Source organism: Heteronotia binoei, chromosome 3, assembly GCF_032191835.1.
Source record: "Heteronotia binoei isolate CCM8104 ecotype False Entrance Well chromosome 3, APGP_CSIRO_Hbin_v1, whole genome shotgun sequence".
NCBI lineage: Eukaryota > Metazoa > Chordata > Lepidosauria > Squamata > Gekkonidae > Heteronotia > Heteronotia binoei.
The window spans coordinates 98,291,004-98,303,305 of record NC_083225.1 but is presented as its reverse complement, the minus strand read 5'-3'; the positions used below and the strand labels follow the sequence as shown (position 1 = coordinate 98,303,305).

Below are 12,302 nucleotides of genomic sequence, written 5' to 3'. Positions count from 1 at the left end.
TGCTGTAAGCGTCAGAGCTGGAGCCAGCAGGCAGGCAAGGAGGAAGCACGCTGCCCTCTCCACAGCCGGCGCTCACGAAGTGCTGGGTTTGCGGTGGGGCCACATGGAGCGATCCCAGCGCTTGCTGGAAGAAGCTGGAGCCAGGCAGGCAGGCGCAGGGGAAGCGCCGGGATCGGAGGCGGAGGCAGCGGATCGCCCCCCCGGAGGAAGGTACGTACCTTCGCTCCATAAGACGCACACACTTCCCCCCCACTTTTTTTTGGGGGGGGGGGAGTGCGTCTTATGGTCCAAAAATACGGTAATTAAGTACTACTAGCCGTTAGCAGTTTAGACAAAAAACTAAATATGTGAACTAATGAAAATTTACTAAAGATTGAAAACTACACTCATTATTTATTGAAAGACCACAGCTAAAACAACATTGATAAGCTTTAAACAAATATTAAACCAATACTAAAAAAAAATCTAAATTCTAATAAGCATATCAAAAACTGCCATGTGCAATAATCCAATATTAACAAACTACCCAAAATATTTTAAAATGTTTTCCAAGCTTGATTTGGGGTACAGTCACAATGGAGGAAGGGATGTAGAGAACTTTATCTAAGAAAAGTTATAGCATTCAACTGCATGTACACCAGAATTACAATCTTCCAGCTATAGCTGTCCAACTTCAATGGATGCTTTTTTAACTTACCATCAATGCAAACTTGCATGGGTTTAAAAACATATAAGAAACAACATATTGTTTTGAATATTCTTTAGCTTTTGAGGTTTGGACTGTGACATCTTGTGTATTTCTCTAAAATACAAAGAAACTGTACATTCTATAGTGTGTACTTTCTCATACACATAAAATTTATTACTATAACTTACTAGCTAGAAAAGATACTTTATACTTTACAATTCATGTTTGATTTTTATTAGCATATTTTACCGCACCTTGCAAATCACCATGAATACTAAAATCAACATTATCCCTATATATCAGACATATTTTCAGTAAAGTGGAAAAATGGGGAAATATATAATAAAGAAATTACCATTAAAACATAAAGAAAAGAAATTATCATCAGCAGTATTTCTCACCCATCAAGAAGATTCATGGTGGTTGATGTAACTTCAGTAAACAGGACCACTCTCCCAAGATTCCGTGTCTGTAGGTTTTGTTTATATATCTCAAGGATAAAGTATTCAGAAGTGAAAGTTTCCACTTTTGTGACAACAGGTATCAGTGAGGATGTTATTTCTATTTCTGCATTGCAAGATGATACAAACTTTAGGGACACTTTATTTGAGTCGATTACTCCTTCTGCATTCACATTTCTTCCAAGCCATTCCAAAAAAGAATTGTGGGTTTCCTGTTGGATACAAAACAAATCAGATGATTATGCTAAACGTTTGTATTTTCCATATTTCCTAATGTATTATTAAGAAAGAACATTTGATTTCCCAGTGACTTTGTTTAGATGTCCTCACTAGCTCATATACACTTTTTCACAACTCATACCATATTAAAAGTTCTTTTACTTTATAACAAAAAGAATTTCCACAGAGAACACCTGCTATATCACCCAATATTAATTGCTCTACAGCTGCTGTCACAACAGATGGCAGCTTAGAGAAGTAATAATTGCATCTTGCTTCAGAATTGGTTCATGCTTAAATTTAAATCAACAACCAAACTACTTTGTTCAGAACGACTTGTTCTCATCTGGATGGTCAAATTTTATATCTATCATAATTAATGATTAATACTTAAATATGATGTTCTTAGTGGTGACTTATTATGGGCCTTATATACTATAAAATAAAAACAATGATGCAGTTCACCAACTTCACCAAGCAATTTACATTATTTACATTTCAGATTAGGAACTGAGTCTAGCTTTAAGCTTGAAACTGAACAATATTATCCAATATTTTTCTGTTTTCCAATAATTATGCTTTCACTCCCAGCTATTTTAACACTTAAAATGCCCATTTTATTGTCTTTCAAGTCTCCTGCGTTACAATATTTCTTTTGCTTCAAATTCCATGAAATATTTTCCTCATTAAATTTCACAGGCATATAGCATTCAAAGAAAGATGTTACATCTAATTTTAAAATATCTGACTTTATATTCTCATGAGAATGTATCAGGAATACATAAAAATAATAGAATTGTGAGACAGAGGTGTTGCTATTTAAAAACCCCTATGGGGACCAGAATCACATGTGGCAAAAATCAAGGATTTTTTTTCCTGGGGGAATGAGGTAGAATGGAGTTCTGGAACCTCTTCATGAAAACCAAATTCTCAAAAAAATGCTTAAAACTTCATGAGGAACACCCATATATTTCTCCTTCACTCCCTCTTGAAAGTTCTGGCACCTCTTTTTTCCAGAAAAAAAGCCCTGAAAAACCTAAAATATTTATAGATACTTTATGTGTTAAAATTAAAATAATATTTAATTATCCAAAGAGATACACACACACACACAGTGTTTTATATAGACCTTCAGCCAGCTGAAAGTGCCATCATTCCAAATATCTCTATTTACTTTATTATTTGGAAGTCAACATTCTGCAAGCACCTTATTAAAGATCTATTAAACCTGCATACATGTTTACATCAATAGCAATCTATCTTTAGATTGGTAGAAAATCAGCAAGCATGCCTCAATTTAACACTGCAGGTATTAAACTCAAGGGGAGGGAGCAGAAATTGTACTGAAAAAATTCAAATGTTATGTATCGATTTATGTTCACATATTAACACACACACATGCAAACACTTTTTAAATGGATTAATGGATCTGTGAGATATGCATCTCTAAGTAGCAGAGGTTCCTTAATAAAGGAGTTACATATTTCTCTTAGCTCCACGTCTGTCCACCACATATTTATTAAGCCTACAGTTAGTGATATTGTCAGTTGGATACAATATCCCATGTACTAAACTGAATGGCCATGCTGAGACAACAGCTCCGTTTTTGAAGACTGCTTTTGCTTTTTAGACTTCTTTTGCAGATATTCATTTTGACATGTTACATGTTGTTATTTTAGTTTGCAAGTTTCACATGTGAATATTTCTTATAAATGTATCCCCCACAGGACAACAGAAGACATTAAACAAGTCAAGGAAAGTTAGAGAACTAACAGGTTCACTGATATGGTAAATACCAGCTGCCATCACATGGAAGTCCCTTCATTTAGCACATGAAATGAAGAAGGTAAAAATACTCTTGTGATTGTTTCATCAAAGAGTAAGTGAAAACACAATCAAGTCTAGTGGCTCTTCGATTACATCATACCATGTACGTAGCCCTACTTTTTCCAATGCAAGCAAACCAAAGAACCTTAACTTCCAGATACTCACTTTAACACATCCTGGTTTCCAATACAAATTTGATATACAATGGCTGCTTCAAGTGTTACTTTTTAAATAGACACTGTTTAAATAGGTCCACTGTTGTTGGTATTTGTAAATGGTTACATGTAAGATTATAATTTTTCCACACCGAAGGCAAATGAAAGCAGTATCTATTGAGCCCTTTTAAGAAGAATTGAAAACAGCAGTAAGATCTGAGTTAAAAAACAACTTGATCCTTGCAAATCTGTGACTGGGGCACTATGGGAAAAGCTGTTCAGGGGGCGGTTTGGAGTGGACAAATGGGAAGGATAAAGCTTACACATTATTTGTAACACTTCCCCTTAGAATGCAAGCAGCCCTTGTAGCAGGAAAACGCCCGCTTGGTGGTTCTTACAAAGAGGTGCAATGACAAAAGGAGGTCTGAGACGAAAATCAGGGAAAACAGCTTTTTATTAACACACGTGTGGGATCAGACCTCCTAGGCATCTGCCTCAAAGGTGGAAGTCTGAACAACCGTTACAAATTTCTGCTTCTTTATATAGGATTTCTTCACTTCAACTTCTACCTCAAAACACTCATGTTCTCCTTGTGGGAAGGAGCCTTCGTCATATTTTCACCACAATTCAAGTTGTTTTTCAACCTTCTGGGTTCTTCTTAGGACCCTTCTTAGGGCTTCTGTAAACCCTAGTTCCTCTTTCTCTAAAAACATTCTACCCACACGCCCACGATTTCTTACTCCATCTCCTGCACCTGTCTTGCTTCTTCTTAGGCTCTGTTCTAGCGTTTTCAGTTTGTGGTTTTAACAAGGTCAATGACCTGGCATAGTTCCCTTTTTGCAAGCTAACACTCCTTTGTTTCAAGCCGCTATAGAAGATTATTTCTGCAAGCATTTTTATATATCTCTAACACTGCTAAAGCCATACATATTGATTAGATATTAATATTAATTCCTGTTCCTATTGATCCTCTGCTATATTCCCCTCTTTCAAACGGAGTTTGAATTTCCATTAGTCTTTTCGGGGTCCGCCTGCTTTGCCACATATTGCTGGCGGATTGTTTTCATCATTTCATACACGGGTTCTCTGTTTGAGGGTGAAAGCAACTTCTGACAGTGTTTTAGTATCCCTGGTAGGCAGCGGATACACCCATAAATGATCAGGGCGGCTATTATGAATGTGAGGGCTATAACAAACCCATGCCGTAGCCAAGAGAAGTTGGGGAGCCAGCTGGTCAGCCATTGGAATAGGTCTGACCCGGAATTGAACGCTTTATCGGCTCCCTGGGCCTGCTTGACCAGGCCCCTAAGGGTTTTTACTCCGGAAAGGATTTGACCAGACTTATTGACATAAAAACAACAGACTTCTCCCAGGTACGCACAGGCACCACCCTGCTCTGAGAGCATTTGGTCTAGGACCCTGCGATTCTGGAGAACCACATTAGCAATACTGTCAACCTCCTTTTGCAGAGTAAATAGGGAGGAGGCTGTTTTCTCGAGCCCCTCTTGCAGAATGCGAGAAAGATTTCTAGTATAGATTTGCAAATCAGAGACTCCCCACCCAGGTATGAGGGCACGCAGAAAGTCAAGCAGGCCTGAGCTTTTCCCATAGGAGCTTCGTTTTGTTCTTAAATTGAAGCCTGTCCGGGCTGTGGGGTACCCTAGGTTCAAGGCCTCATGTGCCATTACATCACTTCGGAGGTGCCCTGCCACCGTTAGGTAGCCCACAGAGCACATCCCGCTCCAATGAATGGGTAGGTATTTATAACCTGTTTTCCCGCATATCCAATACACACCTGGGAGATCAATATAGATACCGTCTACAAGGGCATAAGAAGCGTTACACATGCTCCTAAACAAAGTCAATGTGCTGGAATATGTGCTAGTATTGCAGACTTGTAGATAGGCCAGACCTTTAAGCCAAACGGACTCATAGGATTTTGTCCAGAGCCCCTCTTCGGTTCCCCAGAGCCCCTCTTTGGTTTCTTCCCACAATGTGCCTCGGGTACCTATCTGCAAGGCATAGTCACCAGTTCGTAAATATGACACTGAACCAGCCATGCTGCCCCGTGTCTGCCAGCCGACTTTGTCTGGATGTAAGAAAAGGACATATCGGCAATTTTCATCTTTCAAGTATCCTACACTCGGGCCATTTCCACTACCCGTGACACACCAAGGGTATTGCTTCTGATGTTTTGCTGCAATAGGGTGTAAATCAAACACAATGCCGTCTCGGCCTTTTACCCGAAAACTGTTGTGGGGATTCCAAGATGTATTTCTACCGTCTGGGGTCTGGAAGACCTTTAGGCCGAACGTCTGGAAGCCTATATAAGGGGAGTTGGATGAATTCATTATCCAATCAGGACCATGCAAGGGCTCCCAAGCCAAGGCTCCGCCCGCCTCACGAGTGTGGGCACAGAGCCAGCATTTTGAGAGGTTAGCCACTTTTGACACATACTCTAGTGGAACCCGATAGGGGTGGTCTGGGGTTTTCTCAAAAGGAAAAGGGGCTAAAACCTTTCGGATCCCTGGGGAAGGCGCGTCCAAGTGTACTGGAGCTTTCTTCCAGTGCTCTGCTCCTGCCATTGGAACGCAAATATAGGCTGACTCACAGGGGCAATTCGCAGGCAAAAGAACGCATCCTTGAGATCCAAGACTGAGAAATAGTCCGCCTGTTGTGGCACCAACCCCAACAAGACATAGGGGTTTGGCACCACCGGGTGCAAGGTTACAGTCTTTTTGTTTACTGCTCGTAGGTCCTGGCATGGCCTAAACTCGCCCGTGCCAGGCTTCTGAACTGGGAGCAGTGGGGTGTTCCAAGGGCTCTGGCACTCTTTGAGGATGCCATATTGCAATAGTCTGTCCAAATGTTTTTGAATGCCTTCTATGGCCTTCCAGGGGATGGGATACTGCCGCAGGCGAACAGGCTGCACATCTGGTTGAAGTTCAATAACGATTGGAGCATGGTGGCGGGCCAAGCCCGGTGGATTGTCTTCTGCCCACACCCCAGGGACAACGGAGGCCCATTGATCTGTGAGATTTTTCTCTGGGGATCCCTGGAAGAGTCGCCACTCCTCTTCCAGAGGGCAAGTGAGCACAAGGACACCGGCGGGCTTAGCCCGGAACTCTACACTGGCTTGGCCATCTTCCTCGAAATAGATGGCTGCTCTTAATTTGGATAGGAGGTCGCGACCCAACAGAGGGAGAGGGCATTCAGGAACATACAAGAATCTGTGCTGGACCAAATGTGTTCCCAAATCACAAATACGTTCTTGGAGGAAAGGTCTTGGGCCGGTTTTCCCAGTGGCTCCCGCAATGGGCACAGTCTGTCTGGTGGTGGGGGCCACCTGCGTATTTACGACTGAAAATTCAGCGCCGGTATCAATCATGAACGATAGCTCACGGCCCCCCACCTTGGTTTTGACCATGGGCTCCCCGGGGCCAAGTGATAGGGAACCCGGTCTGTCCTATTCATCCCATGGGTCCTGGAGTCCCATAGCAGCCAGGCCTATGAAATCCATGTCTCCCATGGGCCCCCTTTGGTCGTAGCGGGGTCCCCTCTCTCGTCCCCTCAAGGGCTGCATTCCCCCGCGACCTCTTCCTCCACCCCTAGAAACGGGAGGGGCAGCTAGGCTTCGGTGCGGGCAAGAATTTCGCCAATGTCCAAGTTCGTGGCAAAAACTGCATTCATTTCGTGCCAACGGTGGCCTCGCAGCTCCTATCCTTTGGGGTCCCCTCTGGGGCACGGCGGGAGCTCTCCCACCGCCCTGGTTCCTATTTCGCTCCCCTATGGCCGCAGCCAGCAGGGCGGCCTTCATTTTCATCTTTTTGTCTTCTGCCTTTTTAACTTCCTGCTCCCGATTCACAAACACCTTTTGAGCAATTTCTAGCAACTGAGTGATATTCATGCCTGCAAATCCTTCCTGCTTCTGCAGCTTTCGCTTTATGTCTGACGCGGCCTGGCTCACAAACGCACAGTTTACCATCCGCTGATTCTCAGCTGCTTCGGGGTCAAAGGGCGAATGCAAGCGGTAGGCCTCATACAATCGCTCAAGGAAGGCTCCAGGAGCCTCGTCGGGCTTCTGCAAGACCTCACCGATTTTACTCATGTTGGTGGCCTTTTTAGATGCCTCCTGCATGCCAGCTATGAGGTAACCTCTATAAGCTCTTAAGAGCCTCATATGTTCTGTGTTGTTCGCATCCCAACCAGGGTCAGTATCTGGGAAACTGTCGGTCAACCACTGGGCAGGGTTGGCCTCCCCGGCCGGGGTGGCTTCCTCAGCCTTTTTTTTGGCCGCTCTGAAAATACGCTGACGCTCTTCAGTCGTGAAAAGAGTCAAGAAAAGTTGCTGGCAATCCAAAAACGTTGGGCTATGAGTCCCCATTATGCTAGTCAGAAGATTTGTAAGAGCTTCTGGCTTCTCAGTGTAGGAGGCCGTATGAGTTTTCCAATTTAAAAGGTCGGCAGAAGAGAAGGGAGTGTAAAGGTAGCGGCTCTGACCTCCCTGCACCTGCCCGCCTGGTCCCAAAAACTGAGGTGTCTGGACCTGCCGCAGCGGCATTACTTGGGCCGCCGGGGTGCTTGGAGAGGCGCTAGGGCCGGGCAGGGCCGCCGTGCTCCCCGTTGGGGCACCTTCCTCGTCTTCAGCCGCCTGGGTCTTAACCCGAACTACACTGCCGGGGGTACGCACAAGTTGTTCCAAGGGAGAACCAGGAGGGGGCAAGCTGGCGACGGCGGGGGACGCGGGGCAACCCGGGAAAGAACCTCTCCTGGCTTCCATTCTCCTGTCAACCATCTCAGCCAGGGAAGGACTCCACCACGGGAACTCCCCCCTCCATGGCGTCAAACTCGAAGACGCCGGCACCTGGGACCTTGTGACCATATGATGCTGCCTCACCCCTGCCGCCGGCGGCGTGCCCGTCACTGGGGCCGGCACCGCGGGCGGAGTCGCCTGAACGGGGGCGCGCACTCCCCCTCCCGCGGTACCCACATGCTGAACCGTTGGCGGGGGCGGCGCGGGTGGAGGCGCGGGGACGTAAGGGGGAGGCCACTCAAAGTCGAGTGCCTCCATGCCCCCCCTCCAAACTAGGGTATATTGGCTTTGACTGGGACCGCAACAGCGGCTTCTGAGGGTCACACACTTCTGCTTTACTGGGGTAGGAAGCCTTCCCAAGGTCAGGTGCGCTGCCAGCCTTCTGAGGGCGGCAGCCGCTTTTCGTCCTCAGGGGCCGCTCTTGCGGCTTTACTACCAAAATATTTTTCGTTGACTTCATACATTGTTTCAACCAGGGGGGCGGCTTTTGGAGTAGAGACAGCCATGAGTCAATGTAAGGGAATTGATCCGGGTGGTCGCCCGGTGGGGTTACAACGATATGATAGACCTTCTGGGCCAAGTCCACGGAGAAGGAGCCCTCTGCGGGCCACCCCACTCCGAACGTCGGCCACTCAGACTCGCAAAATGCCCTCAACCGAAAGGGCGTCTGACCCGGCCCGCCATAGTCATCAGTGAAGCCCTCCTTGAAGTGTGCCAGCATGCAATCCAAGGGAGTGTTAGTGGACTGGGAGCCGCCCATCTTGATGGCTTAACAGAACAACCCAGCAAAGGGATCGACCTCCCCAGACGGCGGTGGAGCGGTCTGATCCCAGGGAACGCAGCAGGGCGCAGGGGGGTCCGAAGTTTTCCCCAAGGGAGGTGGCAGGGAGGAGGGAACAGGGTAAGGTATATCAGGGCACTGGGAGCACCGGAAAGAATGCAGCGCTCCCAAGGCCGCCGAAAGCACGGCCAGGTTACTATGCAAAATTTGATACTGCCAAGCGGCAGCCCTAGCTTCCGGGAAATCTGCCAACCCCAAAAGGTGCAAGTCGGGCCGGGCGGTCTGGTTTCTAATCTCCCAGGCCGCCAATCGTCCACCGGCTTCCCACCTGAGAAAGTACCATCGAGACCAGTAGGTGTTCCACCGCCCCCCCTCCGAGGATTTCCTCCGGCTTTTTAACAGCCAAGCAGATCCTGGGTGCCCTGGAAGACTCCCCTTCCACAATTGTAGGCTGTAATTTTGGCACAGCTGGTGCTGCCACACCCAAACCCAAATATCGGTGAGGCGGAGCCAAGGGTAGACAATTCGTCGGAACCTCTGAGGTGGGCTCCAGTAAAGCTGATCGCTCTGGCTCAAGGCCGGGGGTAACTGGTAATCACCACTGCTCCTGCGCATTGGGCTAGCAGTTTCAGTGATGAGGGGGTGCCTTACTAATTGCAGTTATCACAATGCAAATAGTGAAAATGCTGCAAGGCTTCTGGATCCCGGGCCAGCAGTGGAGCCCAGTCTACACGCCCCCACTGCACCGGCCCCTTATCTCGCAGGGGTCGTGCAGTGCAGCGATTGATTGTCCAGGCGTGAATGCGGCCGCCCTCCTGTTGTCTAAAGAAGTACCAGCGTGTCCAATCGGAGAGCCAACCGTGGGACCTCCTGCGTCGGTTCAAGAGCCACGCAGTGGTCTTCCCCGTGGATCCCTCCCACAGCTGGACTCTAAGGAAATGGCAAAGAACAGCATCCCACTTAAGGGACCGCTTGTCGGGGGTATATACCCAGGGGCCAATTAAGTTGAGGAACCTAATACCAGGGGTCCATGAGTCATAATCAGTCTTCTCATAAAGGCATGGATGAGGCCGCGGCTCTCCCCCAACCAGACAAACAGGACAACTAAAACAATGAGGGGAGAAGGGAGAACACATACAGGAGCCTATTCAGCCGCTTCTCTGTGGTCCCGGCCTACCGTGCTCGCGCAGGCAGGAAACGCGGTACTGACAGATCCACAATCGCTTCAATACGAAGTATTGTCTCAGGCACACGTCATGCACACAGCAAGCATACCCGACAGATCAAGTTACTTCTAGTGGAATGGCAAGACTCAAGGGGAGGTGTAATGCCCCTTTCTCTCCACTCTTTTTTTTTTTTTTAGGATTTTTGTTTCTCTGTTTTTTCAATACACGGCTTTTGAGCCGGGGGGCTAGGCACACCCCACAAAGGGCCGAATAAGCGCGGCCCTCGCCTAAAGTCCCTACCGAAAAGCAGACACCGTCTGGAAGGCTGCAGTGGGAAGCGGCTAGCAGAGCCCCTGTCTTCCCCGAACTGCAGGGTTCCGCGGGTGCTGCAGCGCGGAGGCCAAGCGCGCCTCCCCCCCGAGATGGGCCTAATGCCAAGCAATCTCCATGGGAGGGTCTACCAACAGTGTACACGGCTCATACTTACAATCCGGAGTGGTTGCGAATTTGTGAAGCTGGTCCCTGTCGTCTGTCCAGGTCCGTCCGGGCGCCGACCGTGCAGAGACTGAAGACGGGGTAGGAGATGACGGTCAGCCGAAAAGGGCCGGGAGCTCCGTACCGTTGATCAGATCTCCCCCGCCTGCAGTGGCAAGCGGTCGGGCCAAGCGGCCAGGGCACAAAACCCTGACCTGACCCCCGGCCAATGCACCAAAAATATGTAGCAGGAAAACGCCCGCTTGGTGGTTCTTACAAAGAGGTGCAATGACAAAAGGAGGTCTGAGACGAAAATCAGGGAAAACAGCTTTTTATTAACACACGTGTGGGATCAGACCTCCTAGGCATCTGCCTCAAAGGTGGAAGTCTGAACAACCGTTACAAATTTCTGCTTCTTTATATAGGATTTCTTCACTTCAACTTCTACCTCAAAACACTCATGTTCTCCTTCTTGTGGGAAGGAGCCTTCGTCATATTTTCACCACAATTCAAGTTGTTTTTCAACCTTCTGGGTTCTTCTTAGGACCCTTCTTAGGGCTTCTGTAAACCCTAGTTCCTCTTTCTCTAAAAACATTCTACCCACACGCCCACGATTTCTTACTCCATCTCCTGCACCTGTCTTGCTTCTTCTTAGGCTCTGTTCTAGCGTTTTCAGTTTGTGGTTTTAACAAGGTCAATGACCTGGCATAGTTCCCTTTTTGCAAGCTAACACTCCTTTGTTTCAAGCCGCTATAGAAGATTATTTCTGCAAGCATTTTTATATATCTCTAACACTGCTAAAGCCATACATATTGATTAGATATTAATATTAATTCCTGTTCCTATTGATCCTCTGCTATACCCTAAAATTAACATATAAGAAGCCATGTTGATCAGGCTGATGGCCCACCTAGTCCAACACTTAGGGTTGCCAGGTCCAATTCAAAAAAATATCTGGGGGCTTTGGGGGTGGAACCAGGAGACTTTCCCATTCCCTAAAATTAATAAAAATACAGCAGTGCAGTTCCCCTGAATACAGTCTTCATTTTCTCACCCCCAGCAGCTACACTTTCGCTAAATGAAAGTGAGCACACACTCACACACTCTAAAAAAGCAGTCAAAATAAACATAGTTTGCTAGCACACACTTTTGAGATCTCACTGGGGCAATGTACTTACATTGCTAAATATAACCATCTGCTGTATTTCAACCAACATCTTCAGAAAAACGAAAGAACAGCCTCCAAACAAATAGAGGGACTGAGTGCAACATGGGTCTGTTTGCTTGCCCCCCGCCCCAGCTTTCCTCTTGCCAGATTTAACGGTACACACACATTTAGAAACACAAACAGTTGCAAGCCTCCTCTAAACCTGCAGAGGTTTGAAGGCACATGGTGGCTGTTGAGGTGGGGATTCTCCCCACTGGTCAGGTGGCTGGCGGCAGGGAGCAGCCTGAAAAACCAGGGGATCCCCCCCTTAGACCTGGGGACTGGTAAACCTGCAAAAACTAGGCATTATCAGAAGGTCTACCAACAGGGCCAGAACTCCAGAAGCCCTTCCACTGTTGCCCCTCCCCCCACAAGCACCAAGAATACAGAGCTTCACAGCCCCAGACATAGTGTTCCATCTATACCTTGCATCTAATAGCCACTGATGGACCCCTGCTCCATATCTTTATAGAGAGCCAGTTTGGTGTAGTGGTTAAGTGTGTAGACTTTT

General features: G+C 47.1%; 1 protein-coding gene across 1 annotated transcript in view; it reads right to left on the bottom strand.

The window, feature by feature from the left end:
- The window catches only part of HLCS (holocarboxylase synthetase), a 303,409-nt gene that overhangs the window by 221,075 nt on the left and 70,032 nt on the right, over positions 1-12,302 (bottom strand). The window contains exon 6 of the mRNA XM_060234279.1: positions 1,090-1,361. Within this exon, the coding sequence (XP_060090262.1) occupies positions 1,090-1,361 (272 nt within the window). The remainder of the gene's footprint in view (positions 1-1,089; positions 1,362-12,302) is intronic.